This window comes from Pseudorca crassidens, chromosome 7, assembly GCF_039906515.1.
Source record: "Pseudorca crassidens isolate mPseCra1 chromosome 7, mPseCra1.hap1, whole genome shotgun sequence".
In the NCBI taxonomy this organism is placed as follows: domain Eukaryota; kingdom Metazoa; phylum Chordata; class Mammalia; order Artiodactyla; family Delphinidae; genus Pseudorca; species Pseudorca crassidens.
The window spans coordinates 105422489-105444702 of record NC_090302.1 but is presented as its reverse complement, the minus strand read 5'-3'; the positions used below and the strand labels follow the sequence as shown (position 1 = coordinate 105444702).

At 44.0% G+C, this 22214-nt stretch overlaps 1 protein-coding gene across 3 annotated transcripts in view; it reads left to right on the top strand.

Annotated features, from left to right (window-relative positions):
• NUGGC (nuclear GTPase, germinal center associated) overlaps positions 1-22214 on the top strand; it is a 41253-nt gene that overhangs the window by 2289 nt on the left and 16750 nt on the right. For all 3 annotated transcript variants that reach the window (XR_010944719.1, XM_067742462.1, XM_067742461.1), the window contains exons 2-10: positions 1514-1618; positions 2228-2336; positions 3377-3599; positions 4063-4293; positions 6825-7034; positions 11854-12029; positions 13412-13430; positions 13710-13799; positions 20423-20528. Coding sequence is in view for 2 of the 3 variants with exons in the window: in XM_067742462.1 (XP_067598563.1) it covers positions 1514-1618; positions 2228-2336; positions 3377-3599; positions 4063-4293; positions 6825-7034; positions 11854-12029; positions 13412-13430; positions 13710-13799; positions 20423-20528 (1269 nt within the window). In the remaining variant the exon portion in view is untranslated. The remainder of the gene's footprint in view (positions 1-1513; positions 1619-2227; positions 2337-3376; positions 3600-4062; positions 4294-6824; positions 7035-11853; positions 12030-13411; positions 13431-13709; positions 13800-20422; positions 20529-22214) is intronic.

The following is a 22214-nucleotide window of genomic DNA, read 5'->3' as shown; positions in this document are numbered from 1 at the left end:
TGTTTTTCTTTCTTCTTTGCCCATTCCACTCCGGCATAGCCACTGAGCCAGCAAGCCCTTGGTTGTTTCTAAGGCAGTCCTTAGACTGAGCCAGGATAACTTCTTTGAGCAGAGCTCACTCGTAAAGTTAGAATGTCTGAGAGAGAGGGTCTAAGGACAAGTTCTCTCAACTCTCTGTCACTGTGTGAGCATGAGGGTGCAGAGATTCCGGCTTTGGCAGACAGCTCAGGCCGTGCTGCAGTACTCTGTGGGGTGTGAACTGGCTCCAGAACACAGCAGAATCTGTGCTGGAAGATGCGAGGCCGAGGCCGCCTGAGTTATCTGGGAGACCCGCGTCTGCAGGCCAGGGGCAGAGGCTGGGCCTTCAGCTCAGGCTGCTACCCTGGGTCCCTGAGCGAAACTCCCTCTCTGTGGTTCTTGAAGGAATATGAACCCCGTGTCGTGTTCGGTTTGGAGGCCTCACGCCCTTTTATGAGCTTAGAGAGTATGACTTTTGGGGTCACCTGTTTTTCCAGGTCACCTCATGGCCGTTTCCTAAGGCCCACGCCAGCCCCAGGGGCACTGGGTTAGAACCATTTCCAACAACCTTGACTCCAAAGACCCCACCTACTGCCCCTTTCTAACCAGGTGAATCCTGCCGGGGGAGTGTTTTCTAAAACTCACCCAAACACACAGTGTTGGTTGCACCCTTTCCTGAGGTTTATGGACCCTTCCAGTTCTTCACTTCCTAACTGATGGAAGCCACTAAAGTGAATAAATCTCTGCAGAACCGCCAAGATTTGCTTCTTGGCAATTTTTTCTTTTCTCGCCCATGTAAGGAAGCGGCTGCTAATGTCTTTCAGTGAGGAAGCGGGGGGAAAGCCCCCCAGTTTAATCTCTGAAGGATGTCCACTGGGAGGGCACCCTCCAAAACTCTTCTATTACTTATATTGATATTTTTGTCAGCCGACTCATTTTACAGATGAAGAAACTGAGGCTCCGGGAGAAGAGGAGATTTGCCGTGGTCACGTGGCCTGTTCTTTCCTCTGATTCTGCTCCCAATCAATTTCCCCGTTTGAAAAGATCTCCCAGGGGCCTTTCTCCACCCCACGCTGAGCCGTCTTGGGCTTCTCTTTACACTCTCGGCACTTGGTGAAGAATATGGAGCCATTTTGTCTTCTCAGGATTCCCAAACAGGAACTTTTCATGTCACTTCAACTTATCTTCTGGGGACATACGTTGGACTCTGCGTTTTGGAACTAGATGCAGAGTCCTGGGACTCTGGGAATTAGGAATGGCCCAACAGGGCTGCTTCTGAAATGAGCTCCCGGACATCCAGGGCTGGCAGGGGTCCTCCTAGACTCTTTGGGTTTGTGTATCGATAGAGGTCAGGCAAACACAGTGACCCCCGAACGACACAGGGGTTAGAGCGCCCACCCTGCTTCGAAGTCAAAAATCTGCGTATAGTTTAAAGGTCAACCGTATACTATGCCCCCAAGACCTATAATTTTATATAACCTCTGTTTATCCCTAGTTGATGATGATTTCTTTAAAGAACCCATGAAAAAAAGAAGACGGTCAGATCGAGACCAGCGGTTCCGAGCGTTTCCCTCTGTGGAACAAAGCGCCCTTAGGGAATGTGAGTGTCCTGAAAGGGCTCTGCCACTTGTTTTAACGTGGCTCTGTTCTTTTCCAAATGTGTTAACATGCTCAAAGGAAGAGGAGGTTACATTGAGAAGCAGGATGGGACATCTCCGAATGATCCCGGTCCAAAAGAGGAGGCCTCCTAGTCTCTGCAGAGATAATGTAACAGGACAGTCTATCTCTCAGAATCTGGATAGGAGGCTTGCTACAAAAAGAATCTCTTCTTGATTAGAACTGTGAATGAAAATGGTTGTTTTGGTTCTCTCATGGGCATTTATATGATGTCCTTGCATTGTTTTTTTCTTTTTATGACCACAGGAGAGAAGAATCTAGAAGGGCTACAGCCCATGGCGAAGCCTATGTGACTTCCGTTACACTGAGCCTCAGAGCAGGCTGGCTTCATGGGATGCCCTCATTATCAATGATTGCTCTCCCACAAGCTATCATCTCTTATGTCAGATAACTTGTTCTCTTGTTTAATTGGCTTTTCATTTCTTTTTCTTTTTTTCCTTTCTCTGTAATATTGAGCAGATTCCTCTTGTGGAGACCAAGTACTTGATCCCTGCCAGGTACACCCCAGCTAATACATCTCTATTGATTCCAGATGAAAAACTGGAGTCACGGACCAGAAGGGTTTTAAGCAACACTTACCAGAAACTCATTCAGTCTGTGTTCCTGGATGACAGCATCCCTAACGGTGTCAAGTACCTCATGTGAGTCTGACATCAGCTACCATCAGAACTTACTTGGATGTCTTTCCTTAGGTGGTGGTAGATGCTTTTCTCCAACAATGAAGGGGAATTTTCAATTAAAAACAGAGCAAAGAAAGCCAACAAGTTCTGTAGCTACGGGCCATTATTGTTATTCCCATAGTTACCATTCATTGAGCTGTCACTGCTGCTAGGTGATCTGCTAGATACTTTATATATATCAAATTTCGTTTAAGGGTCCCAATACCCCTATAAAGTAGGAGCCGTTATTATCACCCCCATTTTGCAGAAATTGAGGCTCTGAGAGGCCAAGACATTGACCAAGGTCACACGGTTGGTAAGTGAAAGGGCCTGGAATCCAGCCCAGGCCGTGGGACTCTGAGCCTGTGCCCTCAATGGCCTGTGCCCAGCTGACTAGAAGGACTTGAGTGGTGTCAAGGCTGCATCTCCCGCCCAGTAAGACTCTTCATGTTGCTCCTAATAACACTTCACCTCTGCATAAACTTTATTTCTAAGATCAAGACTATGTAATTTCCATGGAACACAAACAAGGAGACCTCACATTTATATAGACATTGTAGAGTTTGTGTAGAGTTATCATTACCAAGTATTTTTGCATAATCTCATTTGATCCTCATGACAACTCTGTATAGTAAACAGGGATGAATATTCCCCTTTGACCAGGGAGAGAACGGAGATTCAGAAAGATGCGGTGACTTGCCCAGGATTAGAACTCAGTTGTTGTTTTTTTTTTTTTTTTTTTTGGTACGCGGACCTCTCACTGCTGTGGCCTCTCCCGTTGTGGAGCACAGGCTCCGGACACGCAGGCTCAGCGGCCATGGCTCAGGGGTCCAGCCGCTCCGCGGCACGTGGGATCTTCCCGGACCGGGGCACGAACCCGCATCCCCTGCATCGGCAGGCGGACTCCCAACCACTGTGCCACCAGGGAAGCCCCTAGAACTCAGTTGTTTTGTGTTCTGTTCTGATGATCTCCCTACTATGCTTCGATGACCGTGACAATGAGCATTTTTAAATCGATCTAGAAACAGGCTTCTTGCCTTGATTGAAAAACCATCACTGGACCCAATCTACATCGGATTATTTGGAAGCACTGGGGCTGGGAAGAGCTCCCTGATCAATGCCATCATCCAGCAAGCCATGTTTCTACCAGTGTCTGGAGAAAGTATATGTACATCTTGTATTGTTCAAGTGAGCTCAGGCTGCTGTGAGCAGTATGAAGCCAAAATCCACCTACTCTCCAACCAGGTAAGTGTTGCCTCCCTCCCCCCCTCCCTCCCTCCCTGTTATCCTCCCTCTCTCCCTCCTTTCCTTCCTCCTTCCTTCTCTTTCTTCCTTCTTCCTTTTCTTTCCTTCCCGCCCCCTCTCAGAGACTAACATTATGTTCCTTGTAAATATAGCTCACGTCTTCGTTAAACGAAAAGAACACAGTACAGAATGAGAAAGTCCAACAGAACAAGATGGGGGTTCTAGTGGGTCCTGTCTCAGCTCTTTATGGGACTTTGGGCAGGACGTTTCCCTCTTTGGGTTCCTGTTTCCTCATGGACGAAACAAGGGGGTTGGATTAGATGATCCCTGACGGGATTAGGTGATTTTAGATTTCCCGGGTATGCAGCCCCCTGCCCTCCACAGGGACGATGGATTTCTCTCTTTGTCAGTGTCTTCTGTATCTGTGTCCTGGGGGGCTTTGGCCCCCACTCTGCCTTGGCAGGAGTGGAAGCAGGAGCTGAAGAACTTGACGAAACTCCTGCACAGGCCTGAGCAGCTGGGCAGAGAAGAAGAGGATGCCTGGGACAGGGACGATGCGGTGGAGGAAGCCATTTGGAAGCTACAAATGGTTTATGGAAACGGGGTGGAAAGGAAGAGCTATGAGGAGTTATTAAGGGCAAAGCCCAAAGGAAAGATCCCCACCTCCAGAGTCATCACCCTCAAGGCGGAAGAGGTGGGTTCAGGACGTCTTTATTTTTTCATGAGTCTCAAGGATAACAGTTGAATCCCTTTAGGGGATTTGGGCAAGGCACAGTGTTCTTATTGGAAATAAGTTGATACCAAAATCAGAAGTATCCATGAGAAAGTGGTTTTTCATTATTTATGGCTGTCAAATGGGAATTTTTAGTGTCTGAGTGGGGAGTTTTTGTTCACAGGAAAGACTATTTACAGTTACTTGAAGATTAATTAAAGATGCTTTTAGTGGCAAATAATTTAAAAAATAAGCCCAATTTTTAATGGCTTAAACAAATAGGGATTTATTCATTTTCTCACATAAGGAGTCTGGGGGCAGTTGGGTCTGTGGGTTGGTTCAGTGGCTCAACCATGGCCGCATCTCTCTGGTTCCCCTGACCTTCCACATCTGTTGCCTCATTGTAACAAAATTGCTACTGAAGTGCTGGACTTCACAGCTAGCTTCATGGGAGGAAGACATGGATAAAAAGGTGGCACCAACCACATCTCCTCTTTCACTGGGAAGTAAAAGCTTTCCTAGAAACACACCCAACAAATTTCCATGTAGACTTTCTTGTTCAGAACTGAGTCACATGGCCTTTCTGAGTGGAAGGAGAGTCTAGAAAAAACAAGAAGCAGACTTGCCAAGATTGGCTGAGACCAATCTCAATCCACTGCCTTCCCCAATAAACACGTAGTCAGGATGCTGCTGGTGCAGGTGAAGGGCAGGATGGATACAGGATGGGCACCTAGTAGAACAATGCCCTCTTCATTTTTATGATCAATATTCATTTTACTAAAATTAAAATTCGACTTTAAATTAAACCAGAATACATGGGCAGCTAATATGTAATTTATTAATGTTGTACATTTAAAAACCTAGTGTTCCTTGCATCTGAAAATTCCCTTTAATATATTGTTATTCCATTTGTAAATCTGGCAATTTTTGTATAAAACAAGAACAATTACTTACACCTGTTCTAAAATTTAATGTTCAGTTATCTCCTAAGTTTACCATAGAAAAGCCTCCTTTCAAAGTTAATTCTACTTACATAATTAATCAACATTTCTTTTTATAGTTCAAATTTAATATATTTGATTCTCTCAAAAAAATTGAAATACTTGACCAGGCATACTTAGAAGTCAAATGAATTAAACCTTTCAAGGCACTTAGCTCTTATATAACTAGAAAATGGAACAAATGTAGTAGCCATTTCTTATATTTAAATGGCTATTATAGTTAAAACACATTATGCTCCTAATATCTAAAACATAGACCGAGCACGTCCAAAGAAACATAATGATGATAAAACTGGTTACTTTATCTGAATACACACAACTTACACCAAGCTATCAATATAATATTCATTTCTTCACTACTCTGTATTTAGAAATATCCCTTCCCGGTGTTACGAATCTACCCATTGAAACAAGAGGAACAGAATTAACATCTCCATGAATGAGGGCACAAATTCAGAGTTTGGGTCAGGGATTGTAGGCTGGGGTGAGGGAATCTGAGTTTCCCTTCCAGAATGACTCGCCTCCACCAGTTTATTGAGTGGAGCCCTCTTCTTACAGAAAGCCCATGCTTTTTCTTTTATGTTGCTCTTTTTGTATCTCCTTTATTTTTTAATCAAAATATCTTAAAGAACTTTTATCATTTCCTCTCTCACAATTTCTTGTGATTCGATTAGAATTGATGAAACCTCTTACTCCCTACCCTGCAATTAAATCAGATTGCAACAAATCCTCTGACTTACTCTCAACTCTCTTAAGAATTTACTTTATCTTTCTTTCAGGACCATTCTGTAGATATTTATTAACAATGACCACCGTGCATCCCAAATCTTCTCTCCCCTGAAGTATCCCATAGAGATTCGCTGCCATACATAGTAGCTGGCATGAAGATGTCATTGTACCAAGATATGTTTCGTGAAAAACAACAGGCTGAGAGTGATCCCCCGTCTCACCCACCATCATGAAAACATCCTGGAAATGCCTATATGTCAATATATTTTTTTGGTACTTGGAAGATAAATTTTTAAAATCTTTTTGAAGATCAACTTCAATTTTCCATCTGGAAAATATGGTCACCATCTCACTATCCATTTTCCACAGTCAGGGCTTTCTGGTAATGAACATGCTCACATTAACCATGTGGGAAGAATCCTCTCTCTCTCAAATTTAGAATATTGCATATGACTTCCATTAATTTTAGAACTGGAATGGAATTTAGAAGATACACTCATTATCCAGTGAAGCTATAACTTTCCTGAAGCCCTGTTCTAACTGACTTTGTTTTCTGAATCTGTCAGTTAAGGAACTTGAACTTCCTGATCTCCAGTATCCTTTCTGGTTCTGAGTCTAGACCCTTCCAGGCTGGATCTGAGGCCTCCTGGTGCCTGTTGCCCAGGTGCTGCTTTTCACGTTTCTCGGTGGACCTTCGGTGAACCTGAGTCACAGCCCATTCAGGGTAGACGTGCTGGGAGAATGTCTGGTGTGTGTGACCTGTCACCTGTCCCTCTTCCTCAGGCAGGAGAGCTGTCTCTCAAGCTGGACCCCTACATCCGGACTCAGAGGAGAGGCTGGGATGAAGGATCAGCTGAGACACAAATCTGGCCCTTGATCAAGCTGGTGGAAGTGACTCTTCCCAAATCGGAGCTGATTCCAGAAGGCGTTGTGCTGGTGGACATTCCAGGCACAGGCGACTTCAACAGCAAGAGGGACGAGATGTGGAGAAAGGTGATTCTCTTTCATACGGCTTTGTTCCCTTCTCTCCTCAACTCCAACACCCTTTCTAAAGCAGCAAAGAATGCTCTGCTTTCCGCTTACAGGATTTTATGAGCTCATCGGAGTTAAATTCTTCCACGTTCTAAGCCTCAGGGCCATGGCAGGATATGGTTGGCCAGAGAAATTGGGGAGGGAGGAATCATGAGTATGTGACAGATGAAGAGGGCCAGCAATAAAGTTGTCCAAGAGTGAGCAGAGGAAACAAGGACAGAGCAGGAGAGGGAGGCCCAGATTTGGGTACAAAGCAGAGAAGCCAATAGCCACGCACCAAGGAACCAGGAGGCTGCTCCCATGTTCGGTTGTAGGGAAGAGAAACTCACTAAAGCAAATCCCAAGTCAAGAAGGGTTAATCAAAAGGCTATCAAAGGATCTCACGAGACACAGCCAGGCCCCAGGCCCACCTATCAGGCTGGAAGCAGCTATTTTCTCGCTCATCCTCTGCCTGGTCTCTTGTGACTCTGTTTCTCTTTGTACATCTGTCAGCTGAGTCCTGCTTCTCCCTTAGCCATTAGCGCCCATGTTGTGGAACAGGACCGCCTTAGCTGCGTCTCTGAATGATACTGCTGTGCCTGTCACTGTCTGACTATAGTCTCTATGTCTTTTAGTTCAAATTCCTCAGAAGGAAAATCTGATCAATTACCACCCAGCTAAGGATCAACTCTCTCTGGATTAAGTATCCATCCCTAGTGTAGTCAGCTGTGCCCGAAGGGGGTCACTGAGATGAAAGTGGGTAGGAGTTCAATTCCCAGCAAATGGAGCATAAGCTGATCGGGGGCCCCCCCAGATGTGTCCGCAGCCAGAGAGTTAAGCATTAGGGCAGTTTGAGCTGCACCTAGTGATTAGAGGCTGGGGGATTTTTAAGAATTTATCTCTTTGTTAATTTGCTTTCTGTTCATCAGACACATACAATATGTAAGACTATGTACTAAGCACTGAGGATGCAAAGATTATAGCTAATAATAATGAGAGCTGAGCTAATTTTATAGCTCATAACCCATGCAAGAAGGCTCAAGAGCCTCTCTGCTGTCAACCTCTACTATATCCTACACGATAAACGACACAAAATGAAGAGTGAATGAACAGATACAGAACATGCCCTTTTATGTTAAGACGTGTGTGCGTGTGTAATGTTTGCAAATGCATAGCAAAAGTCAGATCCTGCCTTCTGGTAAGATACACACCCAACTGTTAACAGCAGCTTCTGTGTCTCCTACCGCTCTTTACTACAGACACCTCTGTATTGTTTGTATATTTTGCCTGAACATGTATTATCTTTACCACTAAAAAGACGAAAACAAAATAAAACAATGTGAATGCGAAGCGGAGCCTTCCCTCAAGGGGCTTAGAGTCTACTAGGAGAAATGAAACATGCAGATGATGACATGTGTGGCAGAAAATGATGTAAGAGAAGCTCAAGGAGCTATGAGCTCTCAAAAGTCGAAATCACCTCCAACCAGAGAGCTCATTCCTTCAACAAATAGCCACTGAGCATCTCCTCAGTTTTATGATAGGCTCTGGACGGACGGAGACAAAGTCCTTGCCCTTGGAAGGCTCGTAGTCCAGAGGGAATGAAATACACTAAAGAACAAACCCCGTTACTTAAAAATGCGAGCACAAGGTGATGACTTCATGTGGGAGGTGGGTGAGGTTTCAGAGTGGAGTGGATACAGATGCTCAGCCTCCCCCAGGTGGAGGAGGCAGGTGGGAGTGGGACCCCCGAGCACCGTTTGCAGCACTTGCGGAGCCCAGAGGGCTGAGGGCGTGGGGGAAGGATGGAGAGAGGCGCAGAAGCCAAGCCTGGGAAAGGTGGGGTGGGCTTTAACACCATGCTTCCTGGGGAAGTTCGAAGGACAGGAGGGACTCGGGTGAGTGATAGAGAGAGAAAGGCGTCTTAGAAGGAGCTCAGGAGTGCAGGGTGGGAGGGAACACGGGGCACAGGACCAGAGCCGGAAGAGACTGGGAAGGAGGGCCAGTGTCTGTGAGTCACGATCAGTGCAGTGACTGCCAAAAAACTTGCTGCGGGCCCACTGCTTCTCTGTTACAGGTAGACTTTAAATTCAGCAGATTTGCGCTAAATGAATGACAGTGGGCCGGGGGAGCTTTGTGACTGTGGTTTCCGATAAAGATCAGGATGACAGCTTACAGATGATCAGCCTATGCCCTGATTTTACAGATAAGGAAATGGAGGCTGAGAGATGGGAAGTCATTTGCTCAAGACCACACATCTACCGAGTGGCAGAATTTGAACCAGAGAGCAGGTTCCTGCCTTTCCAGCTGAGGCTCTGTCTCTCACCCCCCAGGACATCCCCTAACAGTTCTTTAAGGGGGAGGCAGTCCCAGCATCCTTCACCCTTGGTGGTCTGCTCAGGCCTGGCCGGGAGAGCCTTTGTTTCTGCAGGGTTTCAGCTCTGGGAGTGGAATCGCCAACCTCCTCTAGTTCCAGGCCAGTCCCAGGGAGCGACAGCCTGAGGAGGTGGCCGGCCTCTCTCACAGGATGGAGCCATGGCTGCTGCCAGTTCAGATACACTGGGCACCGTATCAAAGGCTGCTCAGAACAGAGGAACTCTGAGGAGGTGGGGCTGAAGCGAAGTGATGGCTCCCGGCCTGCTCTGCTTGGTCGCAGCTCCCCTCCGCGCTTGTGGTTTTGTGATATCCTCTCATGAGAAGTTACTAAAGACACCCCTCCTTCCAGGGAGAACAGAACACGATGCCTCGCCCCCACCTCCCCAGCTGCCCAGCAGTACCTTCCCTACACTAAAACCATTAAGAGCTCAGACGTCCCTGTGCTGCCTGAGTCACCTGACCTCTTGGAGGCCCATTCTCGTTGTGGGAAGAGAGGAGGGCGGCGATGGCAGGGGGCCATCCTACCCACTCCCAAATCCAGTGGCTCTTGTCTTATAGATCTGCTTTTTTCCGGTGTTTTCTGTGACTCTAATTTTACCAAATCCTGGCAGTCGGGAGCTTTGTGTAGGGCCTGAAATTTAACCAATGCAACCTTTATGATTGCATTTCTCTTCTCTTTTAATAAACATTTATTAAGCACCTGTAGTTTACCAGGACCAGGGGAATATAAAAGTGAAAGAGGCCCTGCCCTAGAGGAGGAGCTTCATCTTCCACAGCCTGATGGCATAACCTGAAGCATCCCTAAATTGGTTATAATTTGGGAAGTGGGAGGGAGCGATTGGTTTTATTTTCCTGCCCGAATGTGAGTCCATCCATGTAGGGGAGGAAGTTCAGGACCCATAGCTGTGTGGCCTTAAGCTGATCCTTTGCCTCTCGGGGCCTGCCATGTACCTTCTTTATAAAACAATGAAGTTTTGTTTGACACTTGAGATGGATGCTTTCATAACAATGATCCGTGAAACCAAGAGGTTCATGGGCAGAGGGTGCGGGACACAGAGCACGTGGGGACTCCAAACCCTCCACCCCCAATTCAACTATAGCAGTTCTATTTTAAAAAATCAAGTTTGGCAATTGGAATTCTTCCTAAGATTTCATTTGAAAAAGGCTCCACCGTTAAAAACATGTTTGAAACCCCCTGCTCTAGATCAAGCTTTCTCAGCCTCAGCTCTTTTGACATTTTGGGTCTGGCGAATTCTTTGCTGTTGGGGCCTGACCTGGGCATTGCAAGATGTTTAGCAGCATCCGTGGCCTTTACCCACACTAGCGCCCCCTCAAGTCAAAACGGTTAAAAATGTCTCCAGACATTGCCAAGCGTCGTCTGGGGTATAGAATCTCCACTAGTTAAGAACCACTAGTATAAAGCAAATAATGATTTAATTAGCAACTCGCAAACTTGTCACAGCTTTTTGTACAAAGTGCTGTTCTGAGGAACCATAAACAAACTCAGTCCTGGTGATGGACCCGCTTTTCACTTATATGGCGAGATAAGATGAGTGAAACAATACAGTCAGAGAAATGTCACAAGGCAACACACTATTGCTTGTCACGTGAAAGTTGCATATTAGCTGAAGCAATACATATGTGATCGATGAGTAGGTTGCAATTTCAGGTGCATTGGCCTTTGCAACCTGAATCACGTGGTTTCTGGCTCCCTGCTGCCACCTGGTGGTAGTATGCTGAATATGCAGGGGCAGCCAGACATCAAAATGATGCCCTGTGGTGACAGCTTTGGGGTAGCTCATGACCAGGACTAGCTCTGGAAGAACAATAATTTTCCCTAGAGGACAGCTGAGGTAAATCAAGCCCGTGATGGATCTGGAACTGGAGGTCTGATTTCTTGAATTCTATCAATGACTACTGCCACAAACATCTCTGAAGCCTCTACTATGGGCCAAGTACTGTGCTTGAGGTGATGTGGATTCCAAGCTGGAAGGTGCAGCCCCTTCCCATCCGGTACCTCACAGTCTGGATGAAGAGGGGGAGAGGGGTATAGAGTGCCGACCGTGTACAATAGTTCTGCCTGAGAAGTACTGTGGCGGGTAAGTCCAGGTGCTGTGGGATGCAGAGGTGGAGGTGGCCAACCTAGCCTCAGGTGGCCCTTGGCAGTCTCAGATGGCAAATGGAGGTCAAGCAGAAGTCACGGCAAGGGCAAAGGCCCAAGAGATAGATGAACAATTTACATCCCAGGAAGTGTAAGAAGGTCGTATGGTTGGTGCCTAAAAGAATGTGGTGGGGAGGGATGAGAGGTGGGGTTGGAGAGAGAGTCGGGGCAGGGCATCGAGGACAGACATGGTACATTAAGGAAGCACATGCTCTACAACCGAGGCACCATTTATGCTCTTAAACATGCTGTGGTCATGTTTCACAGACCATTGATAAATGCTCAGTCATCTGGCTGATCAGTGACATTGAAAGAGTTTCTGGAGGGAGAGCCCATGAAGACCTTCTGAACGAGAGCATCAAAGCCTGCCAAAGGGGGTTCTGCAGGGACATGGCCCTGGTGGTCACCAAGACCGACAAGCTCCACTTGCCGGAATATCTAAGGTACGGTGCTGGGCTTACAGGGATGCGGGCTTTCCTCCATGGGTCCTGACTGCCGTAATTACGGTAACAACAGAGCTTTGACTCATGGGTATTTCGGACTCAGGGAAGTGACCACTGGGGCTAAAAGAGAAGTCTGGGTGATTTCCTGGGACATCAGGACCCTTGGGTAGGTTGTCTTGGGAATCTTCCAGAGCAGCTGCTTAACGCCCAACAGGCTGTGCTCTTACGCCACTCAGGTGTCTGAGATGCAAAGAGCAGCTCCTGGCATTTTACAGAGTGGTGGACCTGCCCGTCCCCCCAGATATGGGAAGTGTAGACGCCCCACAGCTAGTGGGCACTTCCTATAACACCGTCTGGCCCGGTACCGCTTTGAAGTGTCAAGATTCTGTTTCAGATTTGTCTCCTCCTGAGATTTTAAATCCATATGGAGCAAGGTTCTCAAGGGTTCAGAACTCGGTCCAAAGTAAAAGCATTCTTAGAGTCATACTCTAACAAAACATAATGAAGGGTAAGCATTTTAGAGCTTAATAGTTGTTAATATATGTTGATTTCCAGGCACATGTCTGTTCCCCCTGTAACTAGGTGGGCTGGAACTTATCTTCCATGCTGGGGCACTCTGAAAGTGAAAGGGGTTGTTATTAATCTTTACAGAGGATCGCAGGTGTACACTGGTCTGTTCCAGGGACATGGGACATATGATCATGGGCTCTACCCTTGACAGTGTTTCCCTGCTCTAACAAAAGCTTCTCCACATGTCCGCTGTGCCGTATCCCCCCCCCCCGACTTGAGTCTACTGTCTCCAGGAACTAACTTAGCAGAGAAAAATTCCTCAGTGAAGAAACAGACTAAGACTTTTCCCCCAACTTCTTGCTTTCACGGTCTAAGTTGGAATTTCAGCTCCATTATTTTTTTCCCTGCAATTCCATTCACCCCACACCCTACCACAGAATAGTATCTCAAGTGCTCCCTTTCCAATGTCAGCTCTAAAACTGAACATAATACAGTTGAATTTATTAAATGTTTATTGTGGTAGGGGCAGCAGATTCAGAGAGGCATCTTGCTTAGTCACTGAGGTCACTGTATTAAAAGAGGATGAAAGGTTATATGAGAGGGACAAGTAAAGCACCATGGGACCTTGGAGAGTGAGGGCTGCGTTTTGACTGGGCCAGGTGGTGAGGTCACAGGAAATTCCACCGATGACAAAATATTGAGAAATTAAGATACTTTTTTCAAATGGACACTGGAGATGGGTCAGAGCATTTGGACTGAAGAAAGAGCTTAGGAAGAGGCATAAAGGCATGACAGTATATGCTGCTTTCAGGGAAAGTCAAGACTGCTGTGACACGTCATGAGATAAATAATTGTTACATTTCTCGTTTCAGGGAAAGAAAAGTGGGAAGTGTAAGTATGGACCAGTTATTTTTTTTCTTTCTTTTTTAAAGCTCAATTGAGATATAATTGATAGACAAAAAGTTACACACATTTAATATAAACATCTTGATGAGTTTGGACTTGTTATTCTTAAATAATACTTTTTATGATTAGTATTATATGATTCGAACACATGCACATTTGTCTGGGCCAGAGGAAGAGCTGCCTGCAAGATGTGCATCTTATCCCTTTATCACTCTTGATAACCCTAGACTCTTTGCCATGCTTTTATTTCTTTTCACAATCCAGCAAGCTATTCAAAGTCAGCGAGAGGCTGTTTTAGAAAGAAATGAAATGATAAAGCTACAAAGGAATAAAGTTCTCAAGGAAAAACTAAAGGTAAGTTAACAGATTCTCCTATGCATTTTTCTGCTTTTCAACCACTCAGATTTTGAGAAACACCTATTTGGTCTTGCGCGGTAGCAAGGGCAGAGGCTTTGGAGTAGACAACTTAGTCCTGCTGATTAATTACTTTGTGACCTTAGGCAAATTACCGTACCTCTCTGAGCTTCCATTTTCTCATCTGTAAAATAGGGGAATAATAATATCTACTGCCTGTGATTCTTGGAAGGATTGAATGAGCGTATGGTCTACTGAGAACTGTGTGCAGATAAAATCAGGGATCACAGTGCAGGTTGAAGTGTGCTTGGCTAGAGGGATGCAGCAGGGCTGGGGGAACACAGAGGAAGGATGCCCCAGTCACGCGGGCCGTTGGGGGAGGCGGTGTTGAGGAGAAGTTCAGGGAAAACTTCTCAGCCTCTTCAGCAGAATTTTAAAGAACCAATAGTCTTGAGTGAGGTGAAGAAGTCGGAGAAAATGTGTTTGATACAGAAGGAAGAACATGGTTGAAGAAAACTGCCACGCTTGGTGAATTACAGGCAAGTTTGAATAGCTCAGCAAGAGGCATATGCAGGAGTGTTGGGAGAAAAGCCCTGAGCTCTATTTTTCAAGCTTGAGTAATTGTTCTGTGGGAATCTTGCTGTTTCTTAAATTATTTTTATTATGCTGTCACTAAAATAGGTACAAACATAAAACTCCTTCCTGTAATAGTCTTATGCAACTATAAAACTGAAACCAACTTGAAGATAAAATATAAACAAAACAACTTAAATGTTATATCACAGTTAGTATAATGTGATAGAAGGGATGGTTTTGCTGAAACTAAACCTTCAGTGTTGGATTTAACAGTAAAAACACATGGCCTTAGGTCCAGTTCTATGTTTAATTGCTTTCTGTATTTTGACTTCAATTATACTGATGCAGAAAATGTCTGGCGTACAATGTGGAATTGGAAATTTCAGGGCTTTTGTTTCTAATTCAGAATAATCAGACCTCATACTCAAGCCAAAGTCTTCTACCGAGCAATTCTTGAATGTTGATTTTAATGAGGCAATAACTCAGTAAAGCTGTTCTTATTCTCTTTAATTGTTCTTCTTGGCATTAAAGAAATATGCATTTTATGAGGACCTAATTATATTGTTTCTGGAAGCAGAAACATAAAATACCTCAATACACAATTTACAATTATATTTATTGCTAAAAAATGTGGCAAATTGGTATGTACAGGATAGGGTCTGGGCAACAATACATCAGCTTGCAGGGTGACTGTGGTTTTGATTCTCATGGCACAAGTTCTTTTAGGTCTGCACACCTACACCTCTGATGGCTAGGTAACGCCTTCATTCTCCAACCGCTTCTTTTCAGTTTGAATTATTGTGAGACCTTTACTTGTACTGCAGACCTTCATTTGGAGCAAATTTAATTTCGATCATAAAAAATATGAGTCAGAAGTTGATTATAGGGTAGCCCCTCATAGAGATGTCTCTGCTTATTTTTTTAATTATAAAAAAGAAAATTAAGAAAAATATTGTTAGAAAAATTTCAGGCTCCTGGGACTACACTTATTGATTTCAATTTGGAAATATTATGCATCTTAGAAAGGTGATTTTCTCGGGAATATGGAGAATGGATGGTGGGGAGAGGGGCTGGTGAAGATTGGATGTAGAAAGACCAGCTGGGAGGCTTTTTCTGTAATCTAGTTGGTGTTAAAAAAAAAAAAAAAAAGAAGTGATAGGGCTTCCCTGGTGGCGCAGTGGTTAAGAATCCGTCTGCCAATGCAGGGGACATGGGTCTGAGCCCTCCGGGAAGATCCCACATGCTGCGGAGCAACTAAGCCCGTGCGCTACAACTACTGAGCCTGTGCTCTAGAGCCCGTGAGCCACAACTACTGAGCCTGCGTGCCACAACTACTGAAGCCCACATGCCTGGAGCCCGTGCTCCACAAAAAGAGAAGCCACCACGATAAGAAGCCCACACACCGCAACAAAGAGTAGCCCCCGCTCACCGCAACTAGAGAAAGCCGGCGCACAGCAACAAAGACCCAATGTAGCCAAAAAAAAAAAAAGTGATAAGAGCCTGAACTAGGCAGTAACCATAGAAATAGAGTAGAGGAGATGCATTCAAGAACTAATAGGGGGTTCAGATCCATAGATCTGGACGACTAACTGTATGTGGCAGGTAAAAGAAAGCTGGGTTTTGATGTTCTCAGGCATGTCTTTTTTTTTTTTCAGGCATGTATTTTGAGCTGATTATTATACAGCATTTTGCCTTTGCTTTAGCAAATCTGTAAAGAAAACCTATGCTACTACTCCAGTGCCTCTCTCCTTCACTCGCACATGACTACCACACTCATACTTCTGACACCAGATGTGTGGGAGTTTTCTTCACACTAAGCAATTCTCTCTGACACCAGCTGGGCACCTTACAATTTAACTCAGTTTGACATGGTCTACCTGGAGATAGTGTCAGATCCCACAGGTTAAGGGTTTAGTCCCACAAGACTGCCTCCCACTTCAGATATGAATCGCAAGAAGTGGGTCCCCAGGTTACCCACAACTGCCTGACTTGGCTACAAATTGGTTCCCATGACCTCCTCTCCCTTGCATTGGGTTATTTGCTAGAACAGCTCACAGAACTCACAGTGAAACACTCACATTTACCAGTTTACTATATAATAAAGGATATGATAAGAGATGAACAGCCAGATGAAGAGATACATAGGGCGAGGTCTGGGAGGGTCCCCAGCACAGGAGCCTCTGTCCCCATGGAACTGGGGTGCATCGCTCTCCAAGTATGTGGATGTGCTCACAACCTGGACGCTCTCCGTGCCCCACACTACTAGGATTTTAGGGAGCTTCATCAGATAGACACGATCAATGATTAACTCCATTTCCAGCTCCTCTCCCCTCTCTGGAGAATGGGGGTGGGGGGTAGAAATTCCAAGGGATTTGGGAGCTCTGTGCTGGGAACTGGGGCCAAAGACTCAATGTTAGAATGAAACCCCCTATTTATAAGGGGTTTAGGAGCCCTGTGTTGGGAACTCAGGGCAGAGACCTGTAGATAGATAGATAGATAGAGAGGTAGATAGATAGATAGAGATAGAGCTTATTATTTCATAATACCTTATTAGTTTACTCAGTTTGAGGATTATAATGAACTCATGGCTTTTCACAGAATTACTGTGTTCTTTTTTATGTTCAAGTTCACATCTTGGCCAAAGGGAGCCTTTAATTTAAGCTGGTTCCTTTTAGCATTACCCAGACATTAAAAAAATATATCTTTCCTCTCTGGCAACAAGAACATATTCAGGCCCATTTTCTTTTTCCCTGCCCCAAGGCATGGAACTATTACTATCAAAGAAACTTGAGTTTCTTTTAGCAGAGAATAATATTAAAAATAAAAGTTGGGGTGCAAGGGGTACATATCAAATAATTCATACAAGTAAAAGAAGTGGACAGGGTGATGTCACTGCAAAGTCATTTTAATGACAAAGCTAGAAAACATAGATTTTTTTAAAAATGGGGTTGCAACTAGTTCAAAAAGATACATGCACCCCAATGTTCATAGCAGCGTTATTTACAATTGCTGAGACTTAGAAACAACCTAAGTCTCCATCAACAGATGAATGGATAAAGAAGTTGCAGTGTATATATGTGTGTGTATATATATGTATGTAGATAAATAGATAGATAGATAGAGATATATACACACACATACATACATACAATGGAATACTACTCAGCCATAAAAAAGAATGAGATTTTGCCATTTGCAGCAACATGGATGGACTTGGGGGGCATTATGCTAAGTGAAATAAGTCAGAGAAAGATAAATACTGTATGATAATGGCTTATATATGGAATCTGAAAAATACAACAAACTATTGAATATAACACAAAAGATGCAGACTCACAGATATAGAGAACAAACTAGAGGTTACCAGTGGGGGGGGCAATATAGGTGTGGAAGAGTGAGAGGTAGAAACTATTGGGTGTAAGATAGGCTCAACATGGGGAATATAGCCAATATTCTGTAATAACTGTAAATGAAAAGTAACCTTTAAAAATTGTATAAAATTTTTTTAAAAATGGGGTTACAAATTACATTCCTGATTTCAATCTAACTCCAACTTTACTATATGCTTTTTTTTGTTTGATTTTTTGGTGGTACGTGGGCCTCTCACTGTTGTGGCCTCTCCCGTTGCGGAGCACAGGCTCGGGACGTGCAGGCTCAGCAGCCATGGCTCACGGGCCTAGCTGCTCCGCGGCATGTGGGATCTTCCCAGACCAGGGCACAAACCCGTGTCCCCTGCATCGGCAGGCGGACTCTCAACTACTGCGCCACCAGGGAAGCCCTACTATATGCCTTTTGATTCTGCTTCCATCTTGTGTCACTTCTATTTTGAGCTTCCAGGTTTTCTCCTTTCTTATATACAGTATCTTCTTACAAACTTAATACATTACTCTATATATAGTTATTAAAAACCATGTGTGTAAATGATAACAGTGGCTCATCTTTCTATAGGATAATCTGATGAGCATCTACTTAGCTCTTGGATCCTACCCTCCAACTGTAACTGTTTCTACTTCTCTTTAACAATAATACGGAACCTGCTACTGTAGCCATCCCGCTGACACTATAAAAATATTTCTTTGGATTACAATAACAAGAAGTGTAAACGAATCTTCAATAATTTTTAGAAAAGATATACAAAATTTAGAGCAAAATTTTAAATAATGCAAACACCTGGGTAAAGCTAGGAATACTCCTTTCAACTATTTTAAAACTCTACTAACATTTAATTGCACATTAGTTTTATCTCCCAGTAGAAAGTGGGGTCAACTTTCCTAAACATTTTCCTAGAGTCAAAACTCTATCAAGCAGGGAAAAAATAATAATCTTGGCAGCTCCTTTATATAACTTTAGTCCTGACTAGAGTGTGGGGCTTCTAGCAATCTGTATTCCAGCCTTGACTAGATGGGCTCACAACTTGAGATGCAGAGATCTTGCAGAGATGCAGCTTCTTGCCTCTCCCAGTGGACCACTCACTCAGCTTTATTATATCTTTGCATCAGAAGAAGGTTGACAACTCCCTACTGTGTTCTACCGCCCCCATATACCCATGCATACTCTTTATGGCTTTTCTCTTTTAAGTGAGAAGAATGAAGGATTATGAAACATCATTTATGTGTCATTCTAGTATGACTTCTCTGTGGTGATGTTTTTCTAATCATAAAAAATTTCTCATATGATTCTTAATTCCTTGACATTTAAAACCATCATTTGCTTAAACATTACTCTGCATTTAAATGTGTAGGATGACTAACCACCCAGTTAAGAAACTTGCACTTTTATAGGACCTTTGCCCAGTGTTGTGTTGTGCTGATAAATTGATACATGTTTTAACAGTCAGCTCTCTGTTTAAAAAACAAAAAAGGCCCAATGTGTACCATTTGCCGATTCCTGTGGTGTAAATGTTCCCTTGCCAGTTTCAAGCTACCGATGTGCTGGTGCTGAGGGGGGAGCTGGGAGGAGCTGTGTACGGTGGATGCTCAGGAGCTGGTCCAAGCTGGCTCCTGCCCATCGCTGCCTTTGTCAGGGCTGTGCTTCTTTTTCCAAAATGGATCCTGGTACTTTCCCCCCTCTGAACATTTAAAATTGAGGTATAGTTAATTTATGATGTGTTAGTTTCAAGTGTATAGGAAAGTGATTCAGTTATAATATCTATGTCTATCTATCTATCTATCTATCTATCTAATCTTTTTCAGATTCTTTTCCTTTATAGGTTATTACAAGATATTGACTATAGTTCCCTGTGCTATACAGTAGGTCCTTGTTGTTTACCTATTTTATATATAGCAATGTGTATATGTTAGTCTCAAACTCCTAATTTATCTCCCCCCCAACTATCCCCTTTGGTAACCGTAAGTCTGTATTCTATGTCTGTGAGTCTATTTCTGTTTTGTAAATAAGTTCATTTGTATCATTTTTTTAAGATTTCACAAATAAATGATATCATACGGTATTTGTTTTTCTCTGCCTGACTTATTTCACGTAGCATAATGCCCTTCAAGTCCATCCATGTTGCTGCAAATGGCATTATTTCATTCTTTTTTATGGCTGAGTAGTATTCCATTGTATATATACCACATCTTCTTTAACCATTCATCTGTTGATGGACATTTAGGTTGCTTCCATGTCTTGGCTATTGTAAATAGTGCTGCTATGAACATAGGGGTGCATGTATCTTTTGGAATTACAGTTTTCGCCAGATATATGCCCAGGAGTGGGATTGCTGGATCCTATGGTAACTCTATCTTTAGTTTTTTAAGGTTAAATACACTTTTGAACTATTTTCTTTATACATTTCCTTCTAGAATTGCTATTTTTTTTAACTCCCAAGAGAATCTCTGCAACAGTGTCCTCACAACCTCCGACCTTGTAAGGCGGACAGATGGGAACATTTGACATTGGGACTATTGCTTGTTCCTTACAGGGCTTGTGCAGAACTGAAAGCGAAAGCGAATGAGCTAAAGTTTGCTGAAGGCTCTTGTGGAGCATGTGCATGGTTGCCTTTGCGGCAGTTGAGTTATTCTGTTCTCTGTGTGCCTCTCTCACTTCAGAGGAAGCTGCCAGCTGACTCCAGGGTTCTGGAAGACTCAGAGCTGGTGTACACGGTCAGCGCCCAGGAGTACTGGCAGCAGGCTCTCCTCACCGAGGAGGAAACTGGTAATTTATACATATATATTTTTTCATCTCAATCACTCCAATTCTCAGGATTAAGCTTGGCACTCTGAATTTCCCGTTCTAGAACTTTCTGTGCCGCACTTCTAGTTTGCCACAGTTTCTATACCTATGAGCAGCTATATGCGTGTTTGTCTCTGCATTGTTGTGGTGCCTGAGAAAACAATTCCTTTCTCCTCCAAATCTTACGATGAGTTGTCATTTCCTTAGTGTTTGCCTTGAGAGTCCTTGCTCACCCAGGGACAGGTAGAAAAAGCAACCATGGCATGCTTTTTCTTTGGGGGTGGGGTGGGGTTAGAGAACATGGCTGCTTTCTTCAGAGAACTTGAAATTTACATGAAGAGCTAATATAGTAAGTCCCCTACATACGAATGAGTTCCATTCCGAGAGCGCGTTCGTAAGTCCAGTTTGTTCGTAAGTCCCGTAGAATTAGCCTAGGTACCCAACTAACACAATCGGCTATATAGTACTATATTGTAATAGGTTTATGATACTTTTCACACAAATAATACATAAAAAGCAAACACAAAAAATAAAGAAAATATTTTTAATCTTACAGTGCAGTACCTTGGAAAGTACAGTAGTACAGAACAACAGCTGGCATCCAGGGGCTGGCATGGAGTGAACAGGCAAGAAGAGTTACTGACTGGAGGAGGGAGAGGAGGTGGGAGATGGTAGAGCTGAAGGATGGTCAGCGATAGGAGAGGGAGGGCAGGCTGCAATGTCACTCACGCCTGATGTTGATGGCGCAGGTTCTGGTTCCTTGCTGGAACCAGATGCACGTTTGCATCTTTGAAAGTTTGCAGCGTGAAGGTTCGTAAGTAGGGGACTTACTATACTAAGCCACGTGCAAAAATCAAAGTAAAAATGAGGCTAGTTCTATGGTGCTCTGAGTACAGCAGAAATTCAGAGAACCCAGGACCTGTGTGACTGGATTACTGAAGGAAAGCTGTGTGAGGAGGCAGGATCCGAGCTTGACCTTGATCTCAGCTGAAAATGGTTTAAAATGGGCCTATATGTCGCTAGACATGGATGAGCGTCAAAGGCGATTAAGGAGCAGAAGATGTGAAAAGTTGCCAGAAATGGGGAACTGCTTGAACAAGGATATCAAAGAAATAATCAGCACGGCACAGGCAAGGAATAATATGGAAACATTTCCACCTACAGGGATAATGGGGGGAAAGTAGCTTGACATCTATTATCTTCCGACTAACAGAGGATTCGGACTAAGATACGTGTCTAATCTGGAATTGCACTTGTCAGAGGTCCTACCCTTTCTACAGCAAGCATGCGCTATTTTGATGTTAATGGTTATTTGATATAGATAGAAAAGTCTAGCGGGACCAAATGGCTGAGGCTCTAGAAATGTGAGCCCCGGGTTTTATATACTATCCAGGTAACTATCGTCCAGAGGGAAGTGCCCGTTTTCTTACCCAGCCTGAACTTTTCCACAGAGTTTGTTCTTTACCACTGAATAAAATTAGCAGGCATCACTGCTGATCTACCATCCATAACTGCTGATCCTAGACTGGGGAAAACAGATAGGTTGGTTTAGTGAGCAACCCACCCGCATAGGACCTCAGCAGAAGTTAATTCAGACTGCCAGCATGATCTGTTAATGTTTAAGAATTCTATTTCCCACCAGCTTTGGTCTTTTCAAATTGTTTGTGC